The sequence below is a fragment of the Sinohyriopsis cumingii genome, chromosome 1 (assembly GCF_028554795.1).
Source record: "Sinohyriopsis cumingii isolate HCF-2022 chromosome 1, ASM2855479v2, whole genome shotgun sequence".
In the NCBI taxonomy this organism is placed as follows: Eukaryota; Metazoa; Mollusca; class Bivalvia; order Unionida; family Unionidae; genus Sinohyriopsis; species Sinohyriopsis cumingii.
In genome coordinates this window covers 64,904,919-64,920,310 of record NC_142961.1, presented here as the reverse complement: position 1 = coordinate 64,920,310, position 15,392 = coordinate 64,904,919, and the positions used below count along the sequence as shown (strand labels likewise).

General features: G+C 33.8%; 1 protein-coding gene across 6 annotated transcripts in view; it reads left to right on the top strand.

Annotated features, from left to right (window-relative positions):
• LOC149807012 (glycogen debranching enzyme-like) overlaps window positions 1-15,392 on the top strand; it is a 145,127-nt gene that overhangs the window by 92,134 nt on the left and 37,601 nt on the right. For all 6 annotated transcript variants that reach the window (XM_089960664.1, XM_089960649.1, XM_089960657.1 and 3 more), the window contains 3 exons: window positions 1,883-2,108; window positions 6,375-6,646; window positions 11,826-11,962. In XM_089960664.1, the coding sequence (XP_089816790.1) occupies window positions 1,883-2,108; window positions 6,375-6,646; window positions 11,826-11,962 (635 nt within the window). The remainder of the gene's footprint in view (window positions 1-1,882; window positions 2,109-6,374; window positions 6,647-11,825; window positions 11,963-15,392) is intronic.

Below are 15,392 nucleotides of genomic sequence, written 5' to 3'. Positions count from 1 at the left end.
TGTAGTTACAGTACTATTTAAAATTGGTGGCCAAGTGGTATGAGCTACTTGCCTTTACATATCACCAACATCTCACCTCAGTCCACATAGGTAAGAGTCTCTTTTTGACCAATGTGGGTATGTGCAAAAGCTTACCAGTAGCTAGCTTTACATTAGTCTGATGTTCTTCCCAAGGTTTTTGGGGGTTCTTCCTTCACCAGATTTACAGACCACCTTGTATAGTTTATCATGCATGGAAGAAATGGTGTTATAACCCAAAGAATGAAACTACTTCAAATTATGATAAAATGGTGTTGGAACAAATGGATGGTCTGGTAATTTAGAGAAATTACTGTATATGTTACATTGATTTCAGTAGGATTTTGAAAATGAAAGTCCAGGGCCAAAATTTATACCAAACTGAGAGTCAAGAATATGAAAAATTGCCAACGAAAGTTGAAAACTGGATGTCCTTGACTAGTAAATGGAAGTTCTAGAAGCTGGATCGCTCAGGAAAGAGTTCAAATAGTATAGTCTATACAAATATTTTTTTCAGTGGGATAAACGGATCTTTGCTACTGCCAAGTATAAATATTCATAATTTGAACTTACAGTGAGGACACAACCAGAATATTTTTGGAAACTACAGCCCTATGTAAGAGATAGAATCAGGATGGACCTAGAATCTTTTAATTAAAAAAAGCAAAAAGCCCATATAGTTATAAAGTAATAGTCTACTGGATACCACAGTTTGTTTTCTAAGTCATGGTTCTTTTAAAAATTGCCTATGCTCTAAATTTTGACCGTTGATGTACAGTTCAGTTTAGTAACGTTTTTATTGTTCAGAACATAAGAATTAATAGATCTGTATATAAAATAATTGAGGCACAATAACAAAACCACATTTAGTAGAGACATTTATGGCATTTTGCACAGTAAGACTACAAATTAAAAAATATCTCTTCTCAAGCATGCATTAGTACTAAAATTATTGTTGCAGAGAGTAGTCTTTTAAGGGCTGCATATTTTAACATAATATCTGGAAGTGGCTCTATAGAGATGCTAACCATTCAAGTTTTATTGGAATGACTCACATTTTTAACCCTAGATTATTTCATTGCGTCAGATTCTGATTTAATGGCTAAATAAAATTTATAATAGATAAACCTCACCTTAACCACTTGTAATGTCTGGTTGTAATTCATTTGTGAAAGTATACCTTAAAACATGTATCACAAAAGCAATTAAATATCAACCAGTCAAATATTGCATTAGATTATTCACCTGGAAAAGTTTGAGAAAGATCATAAAACGAAAGATGACTGATGAGTATTATACCACAGTGAAAAGACATAGAATTTTGTAATAGGATATACAATGAATAAACAGTGGCGGAATAGCTTTGCTGTTGTTTCTTGATTGAACTTGGTGTATTAAATGGTGGGATAGAAGACTGTAATGAGCCTGTTTAAAGGAAAAAATACTCTGAATTAATATGATTAAATGCTTCAAATAAATTGTTAGATAAAAATAAAAAATTCTTTTATGTTCAGGTTTGTTTTTCTTGTTGGTAGGGTTGACATCTCTTGATCTAGCATTTTCACTAAAATCTCCTTGGGACTGTCTTCTGTATTAAACAGTCTTAAGCCCAATTAATTTTTATAATGCGTGCATTGATCCTCATTAAGTGTGAACAGCTGGAAAGAGCAGTGTACGTGATAGTACAGAAGGTATGAAAGAAACACAATTATTAGGTATTCTATCCATGCATAATCAGATATGAAGAACTTGAGGTTACCTGGATGTTATTTGAGTAGCAAATGTATTTTATTTAGATCAGGTAATATTTTAGTTTTAAACATTTTGCTTAAAGCTAATACATTTTAAATTTTTATTGATACAGGCAAAGTTGTGGAAATATTGTTTGAGGGAAGTGTGCACCATACCGATGCATACAAATATGTGAAGAACCCAGAATATATTAATGGTCTGCCAGACTACTTCCTAGAACTAGAGCCAAGAATCCCTATTCAGGAGAGCAAGATGGTCGATGTAGATACTGCAGAGGATAAAGAAACCTCCAATATTACATTTAAGAAGTTCACTCCTGGCAGTGTGATAGCTTTCAGGTACAAGAATTCTCATTCCATATGTCATCATTTAAATGTAACCAACAAATACAGGAGAATTCATTGCAACATTTCATGCTTGTCAATTCCTAAGAATGTGGCTATATAGCACCTGTTTTGTGTGCACCACAATTTAGTCAGATCCTTAGTCCAGTGTTATATTGCATTTTTTTCTAGTACATATCTCTACATCTCCTTAATATGTTTTAATACATTATAAATTATTCCAGCTGTCAAGAAATCAGAGTTTGAGGCCACAGATCTTATTTATTACTGAGAATTGATTAAAGTTTGTGAATGACAATCCTGAAAAAGTAGTTCAGTATTTAAAGGTAGGCTTAGGATTAGGATCTTCAAGGTTTAAAGGTAGGATTAGGATTAGACACTTCAGAATTTAAAGGTAGGATTAGGCACTTCAAGATTTAAGGTAGGATTAGGATTAGGCACTTCAGGATTTAAAGGTAGGATTAGGATTAGATAATTCAGGATTTAAAGGTAGGATTAGGTTAGCTGAGACCAGATATTACATAATGTGTTAGATTATCAAAATGATCGGCAGATACATGTTACAGAATTTGAAGGATCCTCCTAATTATCTTGTAATAGATTTTTCTTCTGTTTATAGGCACTGAGAAGTATTATATTTTGATATTTGCAGTCTTACTCGCTTTCACTTTGATAGAATTTATCACTTGCAATTTATTTCTTCGATTTTGAACAGTTAAGCAACAGTATAAGGATCTTACCGTATATACTTGCTTACATGTCAAGTCCAGCTTCAGACTGCAGAGACACAGATCTGCCATCACATAATGCATCGGCATGTCTATGTCTATGTAGTTTGCTAGAAGTAATCAGTAGAACAAACAGCATAGACCTGATCTGATGGCATATTATGTTATGGTAGATCAGGGTCTGTGTTGCTTGCATTTGGACCCAACTTATAAGCAAATATATACAGTATTTTTTCCCTGTATGATGAAATATTTTATTTACACCAAGCATTTAACTAAAATATCATCTTTTTACTTCAGCAATTATGCCTTTATGATAGTTGTCTTGTGCAGTAGGTTGACATCAGAAAATACATTTTAAAAATTACTTCAACACAAGTATTTGTCAGTTTGCTCAATATTTGGTATGAAAATTTGTACAGAAACTAAACTGGTTCTTTAGGACTGGCATTTCAGGGAAGTTTCTGCGGCTGATATACTAAATTGCATTATTTCCTTCTTTCATTAAATATGATTAAATGAAATCTGATCATGATAGTAGTACATCTACTTACTTGCAAATCCTTTGGCTTGTTTTTCAAATAAAGTGCTAAAATGTTGTCTGCTTGTGAAGACAAGTAATCTTCCCTTGTATTGAGAGATTGGTTTCATAACATGTCAGTCATCGCTTACTGCTGTGAGCTTGGTCAGTATTGTTACATCTTGGGGCTTAAACTTAAGTACCAGAACAAGTTAAAACCAACAAGCATTCAAAGTTCCAAAATATAATTTTATTTAAAAATAAATCAAACCAAGTGAATGAAGTAAAAACAACTTACAGTGTAGGAATTCCCATGATGTAATCTTAATAATGTACTATTTATTTCTCAGTAATCTGGAAACTGTTCTGAAGGAAGTTTTTATAGTGCTTATGTGTTAACTTCATAACACCACTGAAATTAACAGAATTATTAATCCAAATGTTTTTCACTCAGTGTAATCTCGTGTATGAAGAAAATCACTGAAGTCCAGGAAAGTTTCACATCTGTTGAAATTAGTTAGGTATTCAAATCCTTGAATATCTTCACATAGTCCTCTTCACATATTCCTCTTCACATACTCCACAAAGTTCTGATTGTTTAAATCATAGTTTAACTGCTCTGATATATCCATTGAATATGTAAATCACAAATTCCTCTCTGACTCATAATAATGCAGTGTATAACTGAAAGAATAAATATGGTGTGTGTATCTTCATTATATAGTTTCCTTTTGTGTTTTAAAGAAACAATGAAATCTTATTATTTCAACATGAAATGCCATCTCACCTCTGTCTGTGTGGGTTCGAGTCTCGGGTTTGGCCAATGTGGATATGTGAGAAAGCTTGCTGGTAGCTTCTCATGGGCCGGTGGTTCTTTCTGGGGTTTTCTTGGGTTCTTCCTCCACCATTAATACTGGCCGCCATGTATAGCCTATCTTGTGCTGAAAAATGGCGTTAAACCCTATAACAACAATAACAACAACACTATAAGCTGCCACACTGTGGACATCGTAGCAGTATGACTGCAGAATTGTTCAAGGGACATTAAAAATCCAAATGACACACACACCAGACTAAATTATGTCATTAACTGCCATTGAAATTCATAATGCCTGGAATGAATGAAGTCATTGTCTTCCTCTGTGATACTAGCTAGTTTTATTTAATTTCCAGATGTGATTGTCATTAATAAAGATTGGTGATAATGATGACAATTAAGGTGTCCACCAATTAGGCTTAAAGTTACAAAGCATGTGATTTTTATATTGTATGAGTTTGTGCTTCAGGTGGAGAATCTTACTGATATTATGTTACATTAAATCCTGACAGTACCATTCATGGGCAGTTCTGGCAGGCATGCAGCATTCTGAATCTACCCACACAAAGATTCTTCATGGAGAAAACAAGAATGTTTCTCATTGCTGTTCAAGCAGAGACTTAAGAGACAGCCAATAACTTCATGATGTGTACCTTTTTAGTCTCATCCATGAAGGTTTGTACATGGGAAAACCATTTCAGGATATTTTCAGTCCGAATCTCAGTCCATGAGTCATCATTATGAGAATCATGGACAGAGTTGTGTCACTGTGAGATCGAACTACATTGGGTCTCATCTCAACAAACTGAACACCTCACTTGGCTTATGGTGAATATCCCACTGCAGGATCAACCACCAGAAATCACAATCAGCATGACAGTCTGGGATGTCCATCTTGAACGCTTCTTGTAAGAGGTAGTAGGATTTTTCACAGCACTTCTGTCTCCTGGCAATGAAGGCCATAGTGAATGCTTTATTGATCATGGCAAGAGATGTTGTCTGGAAATGTTATTCTTGTTCTTTCCAACAACACACCTGGTCTTTGTCATATGTGTTCATTGGGGTTGACATCTTGTAGAGCTTTTCAGAACTTGATGGAATGCCAGGCTTCTGACCTCATGATGTCAATCCCAGATCTGAAAGCCTGGGCAGTCTATGCCCTTTCCCAGAACAGGAACAGTCATGCCTCATAAACTGTTTTTCCAACCTCTGTGATTCCACGAGTTTTCAAAAAGTGAAGAATTCAGAGTGCTGACTAGTCTTGCAATCTCCCCTTATGTTGAAGAAATTCATGAATCAGTGACTTCTTTAACCTTAATGTTAAGTTTCCAAAGAAATTCCTGCCTTTTCCCCACCTATAGGAACAAATACAAGTACGGGTCTTCCATCCAAACCCAGAAATGTTGAACCTGCACATCTGGCTCATAGTAAACAAACCCACTGAAAAAAGTTCTCTGAACAAGTGGTAGACGGAACTGCGTGGACAAGAAGGTCCAACATCTTGACAGCTTATGATAGGAATTGAAAGTTTTCTCACAATGGTGCAAGCAGTTACACATCTGTTCCTTAATTTTTGGTATTTAAAAAAGCAGATTTCTTTCTTTAGCCTTTTGATGAAGAATGTGCCAAAACAAAAAAGTCTCTGATCTGCTCACTAATTATGATCTATCTTAAGACCTTGGTACCTTACCTTAAATGGAACCTTTTTTGTTGGTTCTGACATGGCCAAACATGACCCATTCAGACCCCCGTCTTCTTGGTTATCTTGGCTACAGCAGGCAGAATCAGTGACATCTCTAATCGATTGAACCTAACTACCTGCAGTTCTGATTTGATGATTCAATTTCTTAATGATGGCCACATCCTATGTCTCCTGCTCATAATAAATCATTTATTTGTCTTGAAAACACTTTATTCTTCAGACTGTTCTTCCAAAGGGCATCTTTAGAATTCTGTTAGGGTTTTTTGAGGTGGTAACTAAAAGGGACTGAGGGATAGGAGTGCTTGATTTGCAAGGTAGTGTTTATGCTGATAATATATTGTGATTAGATTAGCATTCTCAGAGAAACTTATTTTGCTCCAAAAACTGGTTTTTCAGTAGAAGATGTTCCAATATTTGAGTACATAGATTAAGACAAGATCATAGATGCCCTATAACTTTAATGATTGCTTTTCTTGCTTTTCCTTTATTTCAGAAGCACATTACCTTCTGTATCCCACAAAGCCATCCTAGACATTCGACGTGGCATTAGCCAGTTTGGATATTTAATGAGGTCATACAGTGGCAAGACTTTATTTGATGAAACATGGGACAAATCTAACTTCCGTGCGATAGTATCTCACCTGACATTGGCAGAATTGAACATCATATTATATCGATGTGATCCGGAAGAGAAGGCAGATGGGAATGGTTTTGGTGCCTACCATGTACCAGGCATATCAGACATGGTGTACTGTGGATTGCGAGGTAGGAAGACTGGCCATGGATAAAACTTTTCATAAAATTTCATCAATTTAACAGTCCTGCTGTAGAGCAAATTTCAACAAGCAGATTTTCCTTACTGATATTATTTTTTCGTCAATAATTTACTCCATCTTACCACTTGCATTGGTCCTTTTGTGTGATGATGAGATAGGGAAGACTCTAGACTTAAAGCACTCGTAATCCAGCTATTTTGGCTTGTCATCCATTCAGTGTTGAATAGTTTCATCTTCACATCATTGCACCTTTGATTTAGTACAGCTACCTATATATATATATATATATATATATATATATATATATATATATATATATAATTTCCAACTTGTAGTATGTGCTATAAATAGAACAGCATATTAATGCCATTTACAGTATCTCAGCTGGTGCAAGGAAAACTTGGAGCATTGTTATATGCATATTTGAAGCTTTCCAAGACAAAATTTAGTGTTGAATGTTTACATCAAACTCATAAACATCAACATTCTGGCCTATATTTACATGAAGTAGAGTTCCAGGATAACATGAAATAATATGTTAAACTAAAAAGTTAAGTTTGTAAATCAGCAGCTGTTGTCATTGCTTTGTGAACTATTTTAAACTTTAATCACTTTTTGTTTATTAAACGGATTTTATATGTCCATCATCAGGTGGAGCATATTGCAATGAAGTCCATTTGTTTCTTAGCTATTTCATTTCTGCACAATAACTCATGTTTTCTACAGTCAACAGTTACCACACTTTGTGGCTTGTTGGCACTTGAAATAAGAAAGAGCCCGATAAATTTTTGGGTCCAAAAGTCAAGGTCACTCAGACTGAAAGAAGTAAAATAGTTTCAGCTCACTAACTAAATTTGTCCATCATTTACAGTTACTAAATTTTGTGACTTGCATATGGGGTGAGGAAGAATCCTAATTGATTTTGGAGTCAGAAGATGAAATATCAGTGTCACCCCCCAAAAATGGCTTCCACACAGTGATTTGAGTTCGCTACTGTCTGCAGTTACTAAACTTTGTGGGTGACTTTCACCTGAGAATGGGAAGATCCCATTAATTTTTGGGTCCAAGGTTAAGGTCATTGACTGAAAAAGAAATATGATTTCCACATACTGTATTTTTGGCATGTTTTCAGATGGCAAAAATATGTTGCTATCCAAACACATTAAATTCTTTAATTTGGTGTCCAAAAACATTAAATTCTTTAATTGGATATCTGAAAACATTAAAGTCTTTAATTGGGTATCTGAAAACCAATAGGGGAAGATAAATCCCACCCTGCCATTGTAATGAGATTATTGTTAGCTTGTTTGATCTGATGCCTTTGAATAAAACAAGTATTTTTTTACACTACAGGAAAGTTTGATTAAAAAAGACAAAAGTTTGAAACAAATCTGATATAAATGTGTATCTTAACAACTTACATTTGTGTAGTATAATTCATAATGTGGTATGTGCTGTACATACATATGAAAAATTTATGAATTCGAGTATAGGTCACATTCGCTGACATGCTCCCAGGGCACGCAGTCGTGTGATTCATGCAAAAATTTTACGAATTCGCACACTTAGAAAGCAGTGATGTGCAAGAACTCCTGCAAATTAATTTTGAGTCATGCATATAAAAATGTACTCCGCACAGTATGCAACTATATTCAGCTCTTCATCCTTAAAGTACTTCAGAAATGGTAAAAATATTGAAGTACCTGTTGCAACATGTACTTTTTCACAATTGTTCACAATCTGGCTTCTTTGGCTTGACATGAATGGTAGTTAATCTAAATTTGATTGGCACATCGGGCCCCATAACAAGCATTGTGTTTGAACCTTGCATAAAGAAACTTTTACAAATATGTGTCTGTAATACGGGCTGTCGAGAAGACACAAAATGGCAGATGCCCAGCATTGTTTGTCTATAGATGATGAATTAATTTGGCAAATACTGGCTGATCATAGTAATGAAGGCAATTTATTTTTAAAGTCAGGAAGTATATCAGATTATAGGAACTGCAACAGTGATTATAGGAACTGCAAAAGTGTTAAAAGAGATGCCAGTGAGTGATTTTTAATCAAAAATTGGCATTAAATATAATCCAATGTACATGATGGATGGACCAAAACTGAAGGCATGATGGTCAACCCCACATTTCAGCTTTATTTGAAGATTAAATATGTGAAACGGCAGACAAACAAGCCAAATTAAAATACAAACAATTTAAAAGTAGAGTGTACTTTTCGTTTCTTTTCTAGTCACAATTTAGCCCTGCATGATCATGTGCTGAAAAACCATATAGTTCTTGCATGAAAGGTTCAGATAAATCTAATAAATAAGAATCTAAAAAATGAAATTAAAAAGTAAAGATATTAATTTGATCAAAATGCTTGATTGAACAAGTAGACTTTGGCAATAATGGACTTAAAATCCTAATACAGCATTATGGAATAGTTAATTTATCATGGTAGTCTGTAGAGTGCCAATTCAGGACAAATAGACTTTGGCAGAGCTTATGTTAGTGAAACATCTTATTTTGGAGTAGAATTATCAAAAAGACAATACCTGTGAGCTGTAAAAGTGTGTTCTTAGTACAGAACAATATTCATACATAGATATTGAACTGATTAAGCTGAGAAACAATGAACATATTAATGCTTATACAACTAGAGGCAAAATATTTTAAAGATTTTGTTTTCAGTAGGAACATACAGAGTGATAAGGAAGAAAGAGAGATGGATATTTAAGTGTTATATAGCTAATCAAATATGGCCGTTTCCTCCTCCCCCTCAATTTTGTTCTACTCCCCGCCTTATTTTTGGGACATGGGGGTGGGGCAATTCCCCCCTTATGATAAAATCCTGGGAGCATCTCTGCAGTAGAAAATTCATGTATCAGTCACATCCTGTCAGAAAACACAAATAACACATATATTTTTAAAAAAATGGTTTTCTTCATTTGATCTGTATTCCTTTATCAACAAACACATGTCACTAAATAATTCACTACAATATCACCAGTTTTAAAAAAAATGGCTTCCACACAATGACTTGAGTTCTCTACTATCTACAGTTATCAGTAGAAGGAGTATGTATTGTTGTTGGTTAGCTGCTGCATGTACATATACTTAAATTGGCTTAGATTTTGGTCTGCCTGAGACAACTATTGTCTGGGGCTCCGAGTGGCCGAGTGGTCTAAAGCATTCTCCATTACAGATCACTGCCATTTCACCTGTCTGCATGGGTTCGAGTCTAGGATTTGGCCAATGTGGGTATGTGAGAAAGCTTGCCAGTAGCTTCTCGTGGGTCGGTGGTTCTTCCCAGGGTTTTCCCCAAGTTCTTCCTCCACCATTAATACTGGCCGCCATGCATAGCCTATCTTGTGCTGAAAAATGGTGTTAAACCCAACAACAACAACAACAGTTATCGTCTTGCTGAAGCTACCGAGAGGATGAAGCTATTCATAGGGAAATAAAAACTTGAACAAAATAAAATTTTCACCAACGTCTGTACATGATGTCCCACCTTCAGTTAACTTGACCAGATATCTAGTTTCAAAGGATTACTAATTTTATTTACTTTTTATGCTGCTGTTTGTAACCATCATAAGCATAAAGTTACTTTTTTTCCCCTGCAAAATGAAAAATGTGTTCCAATCACTGTGGAAATTGCAATAATCAGATTCCATTGCTTTTATTCAAGGTTGGTTCTGACTTTTTTTGTTGAAGTTGCATTGTGTTTATTGTTGAGTGTAGTGTGCTTGATTTGATGAAGATTGCATGTGTAGTTGAAGTGAAAGGTCAACTTTGGAGAATTAAACAAAGACTTGTTTGTTATTGGGTGGCAATATCAAATAATTGTATAACAAATTATGGGTTGGGACTGGCAGCTTGTCAACATAAACAATTAGAAAACAAAGAATGTGTTCATTTTGGGATCTAGAGCTCATGTCAACATATATGTTTATTTTTTATCTCATCATTGACATAAACATGATAAATTTGGTAGTTTATACTCTTAAATAAAAGTTGATCTGTTTGTTGTGATTCTTTGTTCTTTTTTTCCCTCTCTTTCTTAACCTAACCATGGGTAGATCCAAAATGAGCAGAACATGCAGATTCAAAACAATAAACTTTATAAAGATTGTTTTGATGCTTGTCAGAGATTTCAAGGTGATTAGGTGATAATTGTGAATAATATAACTTGTGGGATTTCTTTGACAGGTCCTTTTGGAAATAAAAGGCAGTCACCACTCAATGTACTGAAAATTTAGCTCCTACAATCAATGTTTATAATCTGAAACGTTTTATTACCTGTAGAACAATAACTTTGCCTAATCCATGGTACAAAATGCCCCAGGGGTAATGGGTTTGTTTTGTTGCATGATGTCAGTCAATTTTTTAATCCATACTGACTTTTTCATGCACTATTTAATGAAATAAAAAGGGTTTATGATTTCTAAACAAAGCCATAAGTGTCACACATGAATGAAAGAGGAAAAAAACATGATAAATAATTATCCAATACAGTACATTTTGATAACACACCACCTATGGAAAAATTAGTTGATAAAGTATAAGTAGGATACACACCACTATCAAATGTTATTTAAGTTTATATACTGGTTAGCTATCATCTTGAAACCTAATATTGTTTGTATAGATAATAATTTTGATGGGTCTTCTTAGATTGTGCCAGAAAACTTATGTTGTAGGGGAAAAAAATGGTCGAGCAACATCCAAAAATTACATGGCAATTAAATATTTTTTCCCCAAAAAATTGTGGTGTCTGAAAACACTTTCTGAACAACATACAGTAAATATGTAAATAACTTGAGTTTTCTATCATCTACAGTTGACAGACTTTGTGGATTTTGCTTTCACTTGGGATAGAACAAGTACCCTAGCAGTTTCAAGATCAAAAACTTATAGCTCTTGGTCACAATGACTGAAAGAATAAAAATAATTTCCACACATTAGTTTTACATCACCAACCAGGACCAAACTTAGCAAGAGGGAGAGACCTCGTAAGAGAGAGACACACACACACACACACACACACATATATATATATATATATATATATACACACACAAACATTATAGGTTGCATGTTAAATTAATGATTGTTGCAATCATGAATCATTAAGTCAGTAATTACCTTTTTTTATATATACTGCAGGAGTAATGTCAATGCTGGCTGATATAAGACCAAACAATGACTTGGGTCATCCTCTGTGTAAGAACCTGAGGGATGGGGATTGGTTACCACAGTACGTTGCCAAGCGTCTCAAGGTTCACAATGGAACAGTAGCTGATGTAAGAGGATGGAAAGTTTAAAAGTCACTTTTTCTGAATTTATTTAATTTAAAAGGTTAAACTATTATATTAATTTCATTTCAGTTCTTATTTGCACAGATCATCCACATGAATAGACAGTGTACAACAATAAAATTACAGGAAAATCATTCAAAAATTTTGGGCTTCATAACATTATACCCAAATATTTGTGAATTACATCGTAATTTGGTCAAATGTACATAGTAATGAATCTGTAGGCTTCATTAAGAAAGCATAAAGTATCAGTTCTTGACCATGTACATTCACCAAACATTTGTGGAAGGCTTGCTTGTTTGATACAAGGAAGACTGTTGATTTTGGGGTCAAAAGATTAAAGATCAAGGTCACTCTGATTGAAAGAATAAATAGTGTTTTTGCATAAGAACTTTTTTGTAGAGAAAGTACTTTGACCAATTTCGGGAGGGTTTGGCTTAGGTGTGAAAAGGAAATATTGGTTTTGGTTGCTGTGACTCCAAGAAAAATGGTGGGTTCTTTTTGTAGAACAACTTGAATAGGGCAGGTTATGAATTCACATTGTTGCTATAAATATAATTCAGTGTCATTTACCCATAAGACCTGGTGTGCACCACTATATTGTTTTTTGACAAACAACAAAATTGGAGTGTACACAGTGTGATGCTTACACTTCACTATGTACTGTTGACTGGGTTACTCTGCTAATGTCGATGTGTACAAATTAACATTAAAATCAGTGTGTAAAAATGATACTCATATCAGTGTGTACAAAATAACACTCTTATTGATGTGTACAAAATAGTGCTCAAAGATGAAACATTAACCAGATTTAGTAGATAAAACAAAACAAGACTTGTAATGTAGCCTCTAAGTCCTCTAACTTTGGGAGATTAGTGATTTGTTGGCTAAGAAGGAGATGTTGTTTCATTATTTGAATTCATAAAAATACTACATAAAAATCCCATTCAGTAGTAACTTTTGTCATAATTTGCATCTTATATTTTCATTCCTGGTTTTAGTAAAATTATAATATCCATTTTGCATATTTATGGTAAATCAGCACCATTTGTATAAAACAGGTCCTGTATTATCCTCATATTTATTATCACTGGTGTGTAAATATATGTATTTCACAATTCACCTATCATCATCTTTTCTTAAATTAATTTATTGTTTGTTCATTCTCTTGTTTATATTTTCATTGATTTTATTCTTACATCGTTTCTTTTACTTGCCAACTTGTATCCCTCTACTTCTGTTTGTCCATTTCATTGTGCTATTCCTTCTACTTATAAAACTGGCTGGTGAAATAAAAATCTGAAAGAATTAAATTATTAATGGCAATCTGAATAATAATTACTTAGAAGAAACTGTTAAGGCGCATAGTTATCATTAAACTCATAAAGCTACTGTGGAGGAATTCCTGAAGATAAAATAAAAAGTTTAATATTTACCAAGCAAACAGATGCGTGATTTTAAACATTTCATGCATTAACTATATCGGAGATTAAAAAAATGTAATGTCAAAATTTTCAGGAAAAGTAAGTCAGTCAACAGAATCTATGATCTTTAAAGAATATAAATCATTGTAGAATGTTGAGAAATTTCTATGCAGAAGATTACCTTTGTTCTTTTATCATGACTTTCTAGCTATAAACTTAATATTGATGCAGGTAGATAGAGGTGACATTGTGTTAGAGGGTTTTTGGGGAACTTCTGTTTTAGAGGTAATTTACTATTAGTTTATGCTGAACACTATATATTTTTTAAAAATTTACTTAAATATTAGAGGAAAAAATATTAAGTCCAGCTTTACAATATTTCTATAGCATGATTTCAAAGTCGACAGCTTATATGCCATTTATTAGGTAGACAAAAATAATGTCTGACAGTTTACTATAAGAAGTACATTGCACTCCAGTATATTGATCTTGTATTATAGAATGGTAGCATAAATTATTGACATAAAGAATGTAAATTTACTTTGTTTTCCACTTGTTTGGAGATGACATTGTAACCACCCTTTCAGACGTATCACAGAGTAACTTTCTTTTAGGCTGTCAGGTAATTTCACTTGTGTTTAAGACACAACCCACCTGAGCTATTTTTAGGCATGATGTCATAAATCGCATCACATCCATTTAAATTCACAACCTGCCCTATTCCTTAACCAAAGTTGTGATGGCTTGCATTTGTTGAGTTTTGACAATCAAAATGCATAATTATTACAAAGAAGACATGTAAATAAGTAAATAGAAACTTGAATTCTTCCATTGTGTAAACTATAATGGATTAAATGCTTACCATTCATTCCAATTCCTAATTGAATAATCTAATTAATATTCATTGCTTTTTTCTCCACCTTCTCAGCATTCAATGTTTGAAATCACTCTGTTGGGTAATAAAGAAACTTGAAGCTTCTGGTAACTCTGATAGAAATTAATGATTTCTGCACAATAAGTTTAGTTCATAATCACATACTATAAAAAGGACCACGTAATTGAGCCCTTTGGTCAATAATCTCCACTTTATTCAACAATGAAAAGTCCTTGTCATTTTGAAAATGTTCGTTAATCATTAAAGACCCCTTGATTTTGTTTATATTTTTTTCTCCAAAATTCTAAATTTATCACAGGAAATACAAATACAATACAAAACATTTAATTAGAGAATTAAATATTCCACTTTTAAATTCAGAGTGTTTATTGTTTACATATATTACAAAAAATAATAAATAAATAAATAAATAAAATAGTATAAAATTGGATGGGCCAAACACATTGTTTCCAGACAGAGTAGCTCTCCATCTTTCTATAATGGTACTCAAAACCCTGTACCCATTTATGCAGTGATAAATCTGAGTAACGTAGAGTAAGTTCATTTTTCATAAGAAACAAAATATTCCTTGAAAATGCTTGGGATTTCTTGAAATCCTCTTGAAAACTCCTTGAAAAACAACTCTTACTGTGTGAACCATGTTTCAGGGTCAGTCATGTTCTGTTAGCACTTAGACAGAGGACTATTAAACACTGGGGTGTGTCTGTGATTTGTGGTATTTTTGTTTTTGACTGATTTAAGGGAAAGCAATACAACAGGCAAAGCAAATTTTTAAAATAATTTTAAAATAACTTGGGTGTTCTAGGCAGATTTAAGTGGCACTTCACCCAAAGGGCATTTACAGATCACAACACATGTCCATGGAAATGGATAATTTTTGTTTAGCCCACGTGGCAAAAGCTTGATAATGCCAATCACTTTGGTATTATTGTGCATATCCATCATATGGATGGATATCTGTCATCAGTATCTGTCCATGCTCTTGATTAACCTCAGTCTTTAGCCCACCTGTCCCTGAGGTCATTTGAGCATAACATGGTCCATTATCAGGTGTTCTCAGTGCCTTCATCAACATTTGCTATTGTAAACTTTTCAA